The sequence below is a fragment of the Chaetura pelagica genome, unplaced genomic scaffold (genome assembly GCF_000747805.2).
Source record: "Chaetura pelagica isolate M959 unplaced genomic scaffold, ChaPel_1.0 scaffold45, whole genome shotgun sequence".
NCBI lineage: Eukaryota > Metazoa > Chordata > Aves > Apodiformes > Apodidae > Chaetura > Chaetura pelagica.
In genome coordinates this window covers 6,002,920-6,017,522 of record NW_009953217.1, presented here as the reverse complement: position 1 = coordinate 6,017,522, position 14,603 = coordinate 6,002,920, and the positions used below count along the sequence as shown (strand labels likewise).

Sequence of the window (14,603 nt, the reverse complement as noted above, 5' to 3'; positions counted from 1 at the left end):
CTATATCTGTGAACAGAACTGTGGAGATGGAAGGAGGAACACGTGCCATGGGCTGGGGCCAGAAGGACATGGGCAGGGGTGCATCAAGTACCCTGTGGTCCTCAGGCGTGAGGGCTGCTTTGTGCTGCTCCTGGCCCAGGTTAAAGCTCCTGGAGCCCATCAGTCACAAAAACTGTTCATGGGAGGAGCTGGAAGGGATAGTAATGGGGGCTTTGCTCCTGCCTTTTCCCAGTGCTTTCCCTATGGGAGAGCCTTGTTGGATCCAGCTGGACCCCAAAAACCCACCCCAGGGACAACAGTTTGGGCATGGGCTGACACAGGAGCTGGCCTATCTGCTCCCCACAACCTGTGGGTGAGATGCTATAGCTGTGGGTGCTGCCTGCCACCCACACCCCCTGCCCTGCAGCCCCTGTGCCTGGGCTGGGTACAGGGGAAGTCCCTGCTGGTTGGTTCTGGGCTCTGAGCTGGGTTGAGTCTCTACGTCTATTCTGTGCCCAGGGACAAGAACGGGGAGGGAGGTGGGGCAGGATCCAGCCCTGAGCACAGGGTCAGATTTGCATGCAGGGGCTGTGCCCAGACAGGCAGAGGCTTAAGAGGGAGTCGAGGTCTGTGGCACAGCCCCATCAGCGTGGGGACACGGAACTGGTGGGATTTGGTGTGATTGCACCATGGCCGGGCCCCTTCTCCTCCTCGCGGTGCTCGCCCACAGCTCAGGTGCCCTGGCCAGACTCGCTGGGCCCGGCCGGGCCTTTGGGCACAGGGCTCGGGTCCCTGTCCTGCTGCCCGGGCAGGGCTGTGCCCATGGGGCCCTGGCTGACCCACATCTTCTCCCCTCTCTTCTCTCCAGGTTTCCTGGTCCAGGCAGCAGTGACTCAGCCGCCTTCGGTGTCAGCAAACCTGGGAGAAACTGTCCAGATCACCTGCTCTGGGATTGACACTGGCAGCGGTTACACTGGTTGGTACCAGCAGAAGGTGCCTGGCCATGCCCCTGTCACCGTGATTTACTGGAATAGCAACAGACCCTCAGACATCCCTTCACGATTCTCCGGCTCTGCATCTGGCTCCACGGGCACGTTAATCATCTCTGGGGTCCAAGCCGAGGACGAGGCTGTCTATTACTGTGGTGGCTATGAAACTGGTGGTGACGCTGCCACAGTGACACAGAGCAGTGGGGAAGTGATACAAAAACCTCCTGCCACCCCAGGGGACACTTAGGGTCTTGGCTGTCCCCATTTGATGGTGGGGCTGGTCCCACCACAGCCCTGCTCTTGCTGCCCTTTGCTTCAGGGGGCTGTGCCTGGTGTCCCAGCCTGGCTGTGCCTTAGAGCCCCAGGTCTGTGCCTGTCCCTTGTCATCTGGGGAGGAGATGGTCCCCAGCAGCCCGTCCCTGCCCTGCAGGTCCTAGTTTCACCCACCCTGCCCATTGCCACCCAGGGCCTTGCTGGGTGCCTCCCTGCCTTCCCAGCCTAGGCTGGCATGGGCACTGGGTGGTGGGCTACCCTATGAAACCATGGCACCTTTGCCAGTGCTGGTGTTTCTGGGTGGTGGGAAGGACAGATGGATGGTTTATTCATGAGGTTTAGCCGCACACACACAGTCTGGTGGCCCATGGTCCCTGTTCACCCCTGCTGTAGCCATAATGTGGCCTGAGGTGTGTCAGTTTAGTGGCTGCTGCCCCCCAGAGCAGCCCACAGCCCACCAGCATGGCAGCAGTGCAGGTCAAGACAAAGGTGCTGCCTGATACACCCTAGGAACACCCAAAGCCTCCACCAGCCTTTTCATACCTGGGATCAACATCCCCACACCACAGGCATGGGCTTGAAATAGAACAAGGCACATGGTTCTGGGTAGCAGGGGGTCCCTGGAGCAACCAGTGATGCAGTTTTGGCTCTGCAGAGACCTGCCAACTTAGTCCATGTGGGATAGAGGGGCCAAGGCTCCCCATTTTCTCATGGCACCTCCAGCAAGGACATATGGTCAACCCCATATGGCTGCACTACTGCTGCTCCTGCCCTTTTCCACATCTACTAGGACACATCTAGCAAAGTGCATCCAGCCTTCTGTGTCCACTGGAGCACCTCCATCCCACCACCTCCCCTGCGCTGCGTCCACAGAGGCACCTCCATCCCATCACCTCCATCCTGCTGTTTCCATGAGGGTGCCTCCATCCCATCACCTCCATCCTTCTGCATCCATCAGAGTGGCTCCATCCCATCACCTCCATCATTCTGCATCCATCAGGGCATCTCTGTCTCATCATCTTTGCCCTGAAATATCTACAGGACCCAGGACTGCTCCTCCCATGGGGCAGGAGGTTTTTGCACAGCCCTGTATCACTGTGTGGTATTTTTGGAGCCGGGACCATGCTGACCGTCCTAGGTGAGTCGCCGATTCCTTCTCGGTCTTTCCTTCTGCACCCCAAAATTGTGACATTTTGTCGATTTTTGGTGATTTGGGGTTTTTTTCAGGGACTTGGCCCTGGGCTGGGCTCTGCCGCCCGTGTGTGGACGGGCGTGGGGGCTTTGTCTTGTCGCTGGGGACTCAGAGGGCTTTGGAGAGGGCTGAGGGGCATCTCCTCAATTGAAAGATCTTAAAATTTGGCCAGAAATTATGTCTGAGGTCTCAGGGAGCCTATTTTAGACACTCAGGTTTGGGTCTCTTTAAGAAATGTTTGTCTTTGTTAAAGAATTGAGTCATTAGGCTGAAGTCTAAGTCCTTGGTTCCCAGTCAGACCAAGTCCCAGGCTGTGGGTGAGGAGCAGGGACTTTGTGGGATCCCGTGGCCGAGGGTAGGGGCGCTGGGAAATGGCAGCCAGTGGGTTGGCTGGAGGCACTTCCAGCTGGCAGTGAAAATGGCACATCCCTGGGATCGCACCCAAAAGTTGTCAGGGGTGTCTTAAAGAGGCTCCTTGTCCAGGTAAGGTCTGACAGGAGTGGAGATGAATGTGTTGAAAATGCTGCCGGGAACATCCTGGGTCTGTCTTTGCAATTTTAAAAAGAATTAGGCTGAAAAATCCCAATCTGAACCAAACGAGTAGGGGCGTAAAATGGAGAAAAAGGCAGTTTACCATTTCTTCAGCAGAAAGTTTTTAATGGCAGAGTCCTGGTCTTCAGATAGAGAAAGGGACAGAAATTAGAGGTTAGACATTAGAGATAGATAGAGGCAGACATTTAAGGAGGCAGCGGAATGACCTCAGAAAGACCAAACATCTTTTCTTCATCTTCCTTTGGGTGATTCTTAGTTCTACTTTTTCTGAAACAAGTCTGAAATTGTATGAAAGCAGAACTGGAGCAAAACCAGGACAGTTGGTCCGTGAAATTTTGATTCTTTATTTTTTTTAAAAAGAATTGCCTTGCAAAAGGAAAGAAATGGGTTTACAGCAACTAACCAGAGATGTATTTATTTATATATATATATATGAATATATAAATAATATATATTCATATATACACTATATATGAATATATAAATAATATATTTTATATATTATATATTAATGTAAAAATAATATATTCTTAATATATTAAAATATACAAAAATGAATATGACATTAATTTTTGTAATTATATATATAACGAGATATAATACACATATGTGTGTGTTAATTATGAAATATGTAATATACATATATATTATGTAATATATAATATGCATATTATGATACAGATATATTATTTATGTTATCTGTATATGTAGGTATCCATAATATATCATGTGTATATGCACTTATATATACATATAATGTATATATATGTGTGTATATACATATATATGCGCTGGGAAATGGCAGCCAGTGGGTTGGCTGGAGGCACTTCCAGCTGGCAGTGAAAATGGCACATCCCTGGGATCGCACCCAAAAGTTGTCAGGGGTGTCTTAAAGAGGCTCCTTGTCCAGGTAAGGTCTGACAGGAGTGGAGATGAATGTGTTGAAAATGCTGCCGGGAACATCCTGGGTCTGTCTTTGCAATTTTAAAAAGAATTAGGCTGAAAAATCCCAATCTGAACCAAACGAGTAGGGGCGTAAAATGGAGAAAAAGGCAGTTTACCATTTCTTCAGCAGAAAGTTTTTAATGGCAGAGTCCTGGTCTTCAGATAGAGAAAGGGACAGAAATTAGAGGTTAGACATTAGAGATAGATAGAGGCAGACATTTAAGGAGGCAGCGGAATGACCTCAGAAAGACCAAACATCTTTTCTTCATCTTCCTTTGGGTGATTCTTAGTTCTACTTTTTCTGAAACAAGTCTGAAATTGTATGAAAGCAGAACTGGAGCAAAACCAGGACAGTTGGTCCGTGAAATTTTGATTCTTTATTTTTTTTAAAAAGAATTGCCTTGCAAAAGGAAAGAAATGGGTTTACAGCAACTAACCAGAGATGTATTTATTTATATATATATATATGAATATATAAATAATATATATTCATATATACACTATATATGAATATATAAATAATATATTTTATATATTATATATTAATGTAAAAATAATATATGCTTAATATATTAAAATATACAAAAATGAATATGACATTAATTTTTGTAATTATATATATAACGAGATATAATACACATATGTGTGTGTTAATTATGAAATATGTAATATACATATATATTATGTAATATATAATATGCATATTATGATACAGATATATTATTTATGTTATCTGTATATGTAGGTATCCATAATATATCATGTGTATATGCACTTATATATACATATAATGTATATATATGTGTGTATATACATATATATACATGTGTGTGTATATATATATGTGTATATACAAGTACAAATGGGACGTAAGTATACGTATATTGCACACACACGTATATATGTGTATATATATATCCCAAATGCACATATTTAGAGGCATAAAAGTTGAACCTGGGTGCCCCCTGACCCTGCTCTGCTCTCTCCCCTGCAGGACAGCCCAAGGCAAGCCCCTCTGTCTACCTCTTCCCACCATCCTCCGAGCAGCTCTCGTCGGAGCATAAAGCCACCCTGGTGTGCCTGCTGGAAGGCTTCTATCCTGGGGCAGCACAGGTGACCTGGACAGCTGATGGGCAGGTCATCAGCAGCGGCGTGGAGACCGGGCAGCCCCAGCGCCAGAGCAACAACAAGTACATGGCCAGCAGCTACCTGATGCTGAGTGAGAGCGAGTGGGCAAGGCACGAAACCTACTCCTGCAAGGTCAAGCACGAGGCTGGCAACGTGGAGAAGAGCCTGAAGAGATCCCAGTGCAGCCACTAAGCCTGCTGGAACCTCTCGGCACCCGCCGGGCCCTCACTGGCCCCATTCCTCGTCCCCATTGCTGGGGACAATGTCCACCCCCCCTGCCCCCCTGGCCCCAGCTGTCCTTCCCCAAGTCCCCCTGCCTCCTACTCCTGTCCCCTCACCCTGAGTGTCACACGAATAAACACCAACACTGAACTAGCTCTGGCTCAGCATCCGTGTCTCTGTGTCCTTCCAACGTGCCTGCTCCCCCAGGCCCACCAACATCACCACAGTGTGCAGGAGGGTGGGATGGGTCAAACTCACACACATATCATGGTGGGTGACCAGGAGGTGCTTCTTCAGCTCTTGCTTATGCTTGAATCCCCCTAGCACCCCTGGGACCGGGGATGAGCAGCTTGGGCCATCAGCCTGGTGTAAGCTCCCGTGCCAGGGGTGAGCACATGGTCCTGGCCATGCTGGCCTTGTGCCTCACCCACTGGCCTCTGAGCACTGGGTCTCTTGCAGGGGCACGTGGTTTGTGGTGGGGCCACATCCAGCTGTGCCCCTTTGCTGGCCAGCCCTGGCTCTATCCCCATTTCCTTCATCACCCTTTGTGCCCAGGATGCAGGTACTGGTGGAGCCACCAGGGCATGCCCATGCATCAGTCTGTCCCTGACACCCTGTGCCATGGCAGCTCTGACCCCTGAGTGCCACGTCCCCAGCACAGCCCCAGGGAAGTTTCCCTGCACACAGACCAGCTCACAGCCACAGCTGTGTCGAGAGCACCAGTGCTCAGCTGCCAGTGCCCCAGCAGGGCTGGCAGGAGCCACCCCTGGGACAAGGGGTGGGAGCACCAGGCCATGCTGTGTGTGCAGCGTTGGGGAGGATGCCCCCTCCCCAGTCTCTTGCTAAAGAGGGGATGGCCCTACTGCATCCCCCTCCCCAGACTGTGTGGGTGCCAGTGGGGAGTCCAGCCTCACCAGGCTCGGGGTTGCTACATGTCCCTGGAGGTGTCTTTTGGGGACACAAAATCATAGAACAGCTTGGGTTGCAAGAAGCCTTTAAAGGTCATCTGGTCTGACCCTCTGCAGCAAACAGGGACACCTTCAACTAAACTAGGTTGCTCAGAGCCCCATCCAATCTGACCTTGAATGTTCCCAGAGATGAGGCACCTACCACCTCTCCAGGCAACCTGGACCAGTGTTTCATAGAATCATAGAATCCTAGAATCTTAGGGGCTGGAAGGGACCTCAAAAGATCATCTAGTCCAACCCCCCTACCAGAGCAGGGTCACCTAGAGTACATCACATAGGAACGCATCCAGGTGGGTTTTGAATGTCAGTGAGGGAGACTCCACAACCTCCCTGGGCAGTCTGTTCCAGTGCTCTGTCACTCTCACAGTAAAAAAATTTTTTCGGATATTCACCTTGAACTTCCTATGCTCCAATTTACACCCATTACCCCTTGTCCTATCACTGGTCATCACTGAGAAAAGCCTAACTCCGTCCCCCTGACACTCACCCCTTACATATTTGTAAACATTGATGAGGTCACCCCTCAGTCTCCTTTTCTCCAAGCTAAAGAGACCCAGCTCCCTCAGCCTTTCCTCATAAGGGAGATGTTCCACTCCCTTAATCATCTTCGTAGCTCTGCGCTGGACTCTTTCAAGCAGTTCCCTGTCCTTCTTGAACTGAGGGGCCCAGAACTGGACACAATATTCCAGATGTGGCCTCACCAATGCAGAATAGAGGGGGAGGAGAACCTCTCTTGACCTACTAACCACACCCTTTCTAATGCACCCCAGGATGCCATTGGCCTTCTTGGCCACAAGGGCACATTGCTGGCTCATGGTCATCCTCCTGTCTACCAGGACCCCCAGGTCTCTTTCACCTACACTACTCTCCAGCAGTTCAGCCCCCAACCTGTACTGGGACATGGTGTTGTTCTTCCCCAAATGTAAAACTCTGCACTTCCCCTTGTTGAATTTCATCATGTTTCTCCCCGCCCAACTCTCCAACCTATCTAAGTCTCTCTGAATGGCAGCACAGCCTTCTGGTGTGTCAGCCACTCCTCCCAGCTTAGTGTCATCAGCAAACTTGCTGAGGGTACATTCTATACCCTCATCCAGGTCGTTGATGAAGATGTTGAACAACACCGGTCCCAGTACCGACCCCTGTGGGACTCCACTAGTCACACACCTCCAACCAGATTCTGCCCCATTGACTACAACTCTCTGACTCCTTCCTTTCAACCAGTTCCTAATCCACCTCACTTCCTGATCACCAAACCCATACCTGATCAACTTTTCTACAAGGATGCTGTGGGAGACGGTGTCAAATGCTTTACTGAAATCAAGATAAACCACATCTACCGCTCTACCATCATCTATCCACCTAGTAATTTCCTCATAGAAGGCTATGAGGTTAGTCAAACATGATTTACCCTTGATAAAACCATGTTGACTGCTCTTGATGACCCCCATGTCCTTGATGTGCCTGGAGATAGTGACAAGAACAAGTTGTTCCATCACCTTTCCAGGGATGGAGGTGAGGCTGACCGGTCTATAGTTACCCGGGTCCTCCTTCTTGCCCTTCTTGTAGACTGGAGTGACATTTGCTATCCTCCAGTCCTCAGGCACCTCACCTGTTGCCCATGATTTACTGAAGATGATGGAGAGTGGCCTAGCAATGACCTCCGCCAGCTCCCTCAGCACCCTTGGGTGCATTCCATCTGGACCCATTGATTTATGGATGTCCAGATTACTCAACTGATCCCTAACCCAATCCTCATCTACCATGTCAAACTCTTCCTCTATCTTGACTTCTTCTGGGGCTATATGAATCTGGGGCTCATAGGGAGACCCTGCAGGAGTGAAGACAGAGGCAAAGAAGGCATTCAGCACCTCTGCCTTCTTTATATCCTCTGTCACCAGGGCTCCCACCTCATTCCTCAATGGGCCAATATTGCCTCTATTGCTAGTTTTGCTAGCTATGTATTTGAAAAAGCCCTTTCTATTATCCTTAACCTGACTTGCAAGGTTAAGTTCCAAGGAGGCCTTAGCTTTCCTAATTGCCTCCCTACATCCTCTGACAACAGTCCTATATTCCTCCCACGTGACCAGCCCCTCCTTCCATGATCTGTAGATTTTCCTTTTCCACTTAAGTTTGCCCAGTAGTTCCTTCTTTAACCATGCAGGTCTCCTAGCACCCTTACTAGATTTCCTAACCATTGGGACGCTCTGATCCTGTGCTTGCAAGAAGTGGTCCTTGAATGTTGACCAGCTATCTTGAGCCCCTTTATCTTCTAGCACCCTGTCCCATGGGATTTCCCTTAATAGATGATTGAGGAGACCAAAGTTTGCCATGTGGAAGTCCAGGGTTCTGGTCCTGCTGGGTATTTTGTTCCTTCCACACAGGATCCTGAACTCCACCATCTCATGATCACTGCAGCCAAGGCTGCCATTGACCACCACTGCTTCAACAAGGCCCTCCTTGTTGGTTAGTACAAGATCCAGCAGCGCTCCTCTTCTAGTCGGCTTGTCCACCATTTGCATTAAGAAGTTATCATCAATGCACTGGAGCAACCTCCTGGACTGTGAAAGGCTGGCTGTGTGAGTCTTCCAGCAGATACCGGGGTAGTAGAAATCTCCCATGAGGACCAGGGACTGTACTTGTGAGGCTGCTTTCAGTTGCCTGTAGAAAGCCTCATCAACCTTCTCACCTTGATCAGGTCTGTAGTAGACCCCCACAACTGTGTCACCCGCACCTGCTTGCCCCTCACCACCCTCACCATACAAATTTCTTCCTTACATCTAGTTTGAATCCACCTCTTTTAGTTTAAAACCATTGCTCCCTGTCCTGTCACTACAGGCCCTACTGAATACTCTGTCCCCATCTTTCTTATAGAACTTCTCAGGCTGAACAATGCCAACTCTCTCAGCCTGTCCTCAGAGCAGAGGTGTTCCAGACATGTGATAATTTTTGAGGCCTCACCTGGACCAGCTCCAACAGGTCCATGTCTTTCCTATGCTGAGGACCCCAGAGCTGCACCCAGCACTGCAGGGAGGTCTCACCAGAGCAGAGGGACAGAACCACCTCCCTCAACCTCCTGCCAAGCTGCTGGTGATGCAGCCCAGGGTACAGCTGACTTTCTGGTAAAGGGGTAGGGGACAGCCCACCCAGCTCCTCCATGCTCTTTTCTACCCACCCATTCAGTAACCACTTAAGGATTCCTCAAGAAATGAAGCCAAAACAAAGCAAAAAATCTTCTGCCAAACTTGAACTCTAGAAGACAAAATCCAAGGGGGCAGCCTCTGCCCTCTGCATTGTTCCCTGTCTGGCAAAACATCCAAGGGACTGGAGCCTCCCAGGGAACAAGCCCTGTGGCAGCAACACCAAACCTGCCAGGAAAGCAAATGCCTGAGAGAAACTTTGAGTGGAATTAAGTTTCTTTCATCCATCTCTTGCTCCCATGCCAGGGTGGGCAGTGGTGGCCTGGACATAGAACTGTCCTACTGCTGGTGAAAGGTGCCCCAGGTCCCTCAGTGCTGCTGGGAACCTCTCAGCAATGGCCACTGCTTGAGGCTGGAGTGAACAATGGGCTCACACAGGAACTCCTGTCCCAGCTGTGCTGCCAGGTATTACTCTGCTAAATGCCACATTTTGGGGGTGGAGAGCTGGTGGGGAGGGGGAGTGACAGGGCAACAATATCATGGTGCTTGAAATCCATCTCCACTTCCCATGAGTAAAGGCTTCAGTTCTTCAGTTAGAGGACACCAGACCAAGGTTGTCACAGGCTGGGTTTGGGGCAGGGCCTGCTGCACCATGAGCTGGGGTCTCACTTCAGCTCGGGTCTGGGCAAGCAGACCACAGGCACATCTCTGACTCTGGGGGCAGGAAACCTCACTAATTATTGATTACAAGATTTTGCTAAGCCCTTTCTATAAGCAACAACTAGCAAGGAAAAAAAAACCAAACCTGCTGAATTATAGATCAGTGGCCCTGGCACCCCCAGAGGCCCCGTCCTTCCTGCCACCCACAGCACAGGGAATTTCTAGCCAGCTTTACTCATAACAAGCCCATCAAAGAGGCTGGGGAGGCGCCACTGGGAATCATGTTGGGATGCAGGGCCTGATCCAGACCCCAAAGGGGAGGGAAACAGTGCCTGGGAAGAAGAGGCCTCTCACAGCACCCTTGGCAGGGTTTTCTGGTGAGCAAATGTGCCAAGGAACCCAAAACCCATGCCTCTCCCAAGCTGCAGCTCTCACTCTTGCTCTGCCATTGTCTCTACTGTGATTTTTATCTGTCTTTTAAAATATTTTTCTTCTGTTTTCCCAGTTCATCATTAAGTTTACAATTTAGTAAATGAGATGCTTGGGGAAGGCTTTAATTAGCTGCAGAGCGTGTTGGTGGTTCCTGTGGAGTGGTCAGGGCTTGGTGAGAGCTGTGCTCCCAGGCTGAGGCTCACAGGTAGGGGCTCAGCAAGGACTTGGGGGGGTTGAATGAACCCTGGTGCTCTAGCACCTTTGGGCTTGGAGGGTTCCCATGGCCAACAGCAGAAAGAGGGATGTAGGGTTGAAGGCTGAGGATGTGGGGCCACGGGACCTCTTGCAACCCTTGTCTCAAAATGTCTCCCAGCTCCAGAGGGCAAAGCTCTGCTCCAGTCCCCAAACCCTGCAGCTCCTGCACCCCTGGCCTTGCACTGGGGCTGTCCGTTCTGGAGATCCCCCGTGGCAGTCACGTCCAGCCAGGTTTGTCCCCCTAAAATCATCCTGGGCTTGCTTTTCTTTATCTCACATCACTCGGTGATTTCCCCAGGCCCCAGCTTCTCAGGCCAGGAGGATTTGGGGACTCTCTGAGGGGACGTGGCAGAAGCAGAGCTCGTGCACCTGGGGCTGATGAAACATCTCCCCTGGAGAGACATCGCGACGTGGCGCAGCCGGAGGGGACAGGGACGTCCCTCCTGCCCTCCCCGAGGCAGCTGCAGCTGCTGTTCCTGGAGGCAGCAGGGCTGAAACTCGAAAGCAAGAGCTAGGGCTGAGAATAGCTCCAGCCCAGGGTGGGGGGAGAGCCAGACCCCACTGGGGTGACAGTGGGAGGACAGCAGGAGTCACCCCACCTTGCAGTGTAGCTCTGCAGCTCGGGCAGCGCCCAACAGCTCCTGCCCTGCCTGGGCCGGGGGTGCTGGTGGCTCCTGCACCCCATCCTGACATCCCCGCCTCCAGCAGCCGCCTCCCCTGCGGGGTGTGGGGAAGCTGTGCAGAGCCCTGGCTGTGCCCGCCAGCCCGGGCCCCCAGCCAGCGCCGCCCTGCAGCTGCACGCCCGCGGGGCAGCCCCTGGCTAAATTTACCCCCAACCTGCCTCGGTCTCCAATCAGAAACCCGAAGAGGGGGCTGAGAAAAGGAAGCGAAACCCTCTCCAGCGGGCGCTGACGTGTGAAGGCGCGGGCCCTGGCCCCGAGGTGGCTCAGCCCTGAGATGGTCACTGGCTCCTTGCCCCTGCCTCGCCAGGCTGTCACCTCTCAGAGCCATCCCTGCAGCAGGGGGACAGGTTTTGGGGCAGCCTGAAGCTCCCCAACAGTGGCAGGGTGGGTGGATGGTGGTGGGGCCAGGGGCCCCCAGCCCCCCCAGCTCTGCACCTCTGACCCACACACACGGCATTCAGGGCCAGGGCTGACCCTGATACTGCTCAGCTCATGGCCTTGTCCCCCTGCTGCTACTCCACTGCTGGGTCACCCCAAATCCCCCCTCATTAACTGAATTAAAATAATCAGTCTCTGCCTCCTGCCAGGCAGCCCCTTAGCTGGCCTTGCCCGTCAGTCCAACCTGCCTGGAGATGCACGGGGCAGCCTCCAAACTCCCACAACATGCAGCAGAGTCTCTGAATCTGGGAAATAAAATATAGATTATGAATGAATAAAAGGTGTGTTATAAATTATAACATATGGGTTATGAATTATAAAATATTATGAAACACCTCCTGGGCAGCCCAGGCTCAAAGCCCAAGCTGGTTGCACACACAGAGACCAAGGCCAAGGTTTATCACCCTGCAATTGAAAGGGAATTAAATGAAATAAATAAACGTTTGAGGCTGGCGTGGCTGAAAACACGACCTGAGCAATCAAGGCCGCTGGTGAGGACGAGGACATTTGCATAGCTCTGCAAAACAGCAACCGCCGAGGCTCGCAGCTGGCAGGAAGGCTGGACCCTGGCTCGGGGGGGAGGTTGTTTAGCTGTGTATTAAACCTTACCCACAGCCTGGGGAGAGATGAACAGCCCCAAAGATAAACGCTCAAGCTTGTAAACAGGTCGTAAACAAGCAGAACCAACTAAAAAATAAACACCTTTCAGCTGCTTCAAAATGTTTATCACCTCAAATTTAGCCTGATAGTAAAATTCAGCTCCCAGCAGAGCCTCAGCCCTGGTCTGGGGACCAAGCAAACCCTTGTTTGGTGCTCGGATTTGGTGTAAACAGCCCCCTCTCCCCAGGCAGGTGTGCTGATGGAGAGGTCTTATCACAGGGCTGGTACTGCCCGTCTGGGGAAATATGGCTGTAAAATTTCAGCCCTTTTTAGGACTCCCAAGAAGGGGATTTTTTAGCTTAATGGTAAGAAATTTCTAGGTAGGGACAGCTGGTGGCTGAGTGATGGCAAGGCAGTGGCAGTGGTGGTTGCTGGGTGTGATGGAGGGGGCTGCCACAGTCCCTGCTGTGGCTCTGGGAGGGGACAGAAGGGTTTGACTCAAACAGACAGGGCAGACTTTTAAGCCAAATTTGGTTTTTCCCCCCCTCCAAGACCTGCTGGGGTGAGCAGCACCAGTTCTCAGCCCAGCACTGCTTGTCCAGCCAGCACGGGGGAACTGGAGGGGAATGTTGGGTGCACCCGTGGGTGGACCATGCCCCCCAGCCAGTGCCACCCTCCCCAGCGGCCTCCCCACCCTGAGCAAATACCACCATCAGCAGCCGTGGAGCTTCAGCCCTTTCCCCTTCCTCTACAGCCACAGCGGGGGAAGAATATCACGTTTAAGCATTTCTGCTGTGTTTTAGGCACATTTTGGTGGGCAGCCCAGGCTGCCCGTGGGCAGGGGGTGGTGACATGCATCACCAGCCTCGCGCTGAGCCGGGTGCTCTCCCTGGGCAGCTGTGCCGACCACAGCCCCACCGCGCGGGAACTGCCTTTGCTAAAATTACAGCCCGGCCGAAAACAAGAGCCCACTTTGGCCAAACACCAGATGGGAGCCAGGAATAGTCCTGACCCTGCCACGTGCTGCTTCCTCAGCACAAACTTTCCAGCATCTGGCACCCACAGCATCACCTGCCCAGCTGGGTGGCCGGAAAAGCCGTTTCTCAGTCCCTTTCAGCAACGGCTCTTGGGTGTGGGGGGTCCTGGGTCCTGTTGCCAAGTAGCCAGGGCAGCCAAGAATTCCCAACAGGAAGCACAGCGCCTCTCCAGGTTTGGAGTTTGCTGTCCCACTGTACAGAGGGCCTTGGCTGCCAGACCCTGCCTGGTGCCACCACTGTCCTCAGGCAGGGGCAGAGTGGCTGGCCAGGGTGAATCCCTGAGTGCTGGGGTGTCTCTTCCCAGGACTCCTACCAGGCATTTCTGCACCCTGCTGTCCTTGGAGAGCCACAGTCTTGTGCCCTCGATGGACGCCAGGGCAGGTGACATCTGGCCCCACTGCACAGGTGCCCCTCACAGCCTGGTCTGAGGGGGCTGCAGCCACTTGGGGCTCCCCATGGCTGAGGTCCCACCATGCTCTGTGCCTGGACCCACCACTCTTGCCAGCTGGGCCTGTAACCACCCCGGGTTGGACCTGGGCTCGGATGGGGAGCAGCGACCCCACAGCCTGTGGGTGCAAGGGGCTGAGCTGTGCAACAGGGCACAGGGAAAGGTGGGGAACGAAGGGACATGGGGGCACAGACGACATGGGGCGGACAACCCAGACGACAGTGACATGGGGGACACAGTGCGACAGGGACAGCAAGACCTGAATGACAGCGGCTCATGAGACGGGGCAGAGACCCGGGTGGCAGTGGCTTGTGGAAAGGGAAGGACAGGGCAGAGGTCTGGGCACAGAGGTCTGGGCACAGAGGTCTGGGGACAGGGAGGACAGGACAGGTCTGGGGACAGAGGTCTGGGGACAGAGGTCTGGGGACAGGGAGGACAGGACAGGTCTGGGGACAGAGGTCTGGGGACAGGGAGGACAGGACAGGTCTGGGGACAGAGGTCTGGGGACAGGGAGGACAGGACAGGTCTGGGGACAGAGGTCTGGGGACAGGGAGGACAGGACAGGTCTGGGGACAGAGGTCTGGGGACAGGGAGGGCAGGACAGAGGTCTGGGGACAGAGGTCTGGGGACAGGGAGGCCCGGGCGCAGGACCCGGGACAGCAGCG

At 52.6% G+C, this 14,603-nt stretch overlaps 1 gene segment (V, D, J or C); it reads left to right on the top strand.

Annotated features, from left to right (window-relative positions):
- Positions 1-668: 668 nt before the first annotated feature.
- Positions 669-5,250, top strand: LOC104388797. The segment is given in 4 exon segments: positions 669-714; positions 848-1,147; positions 2,347-2,379; positions 4,925-5,250. Coding segments are annotated over 4 exon segments (705 nt in total).
- Positions 5,251-14,603: the final 9,353 nt, after the last annotated feature.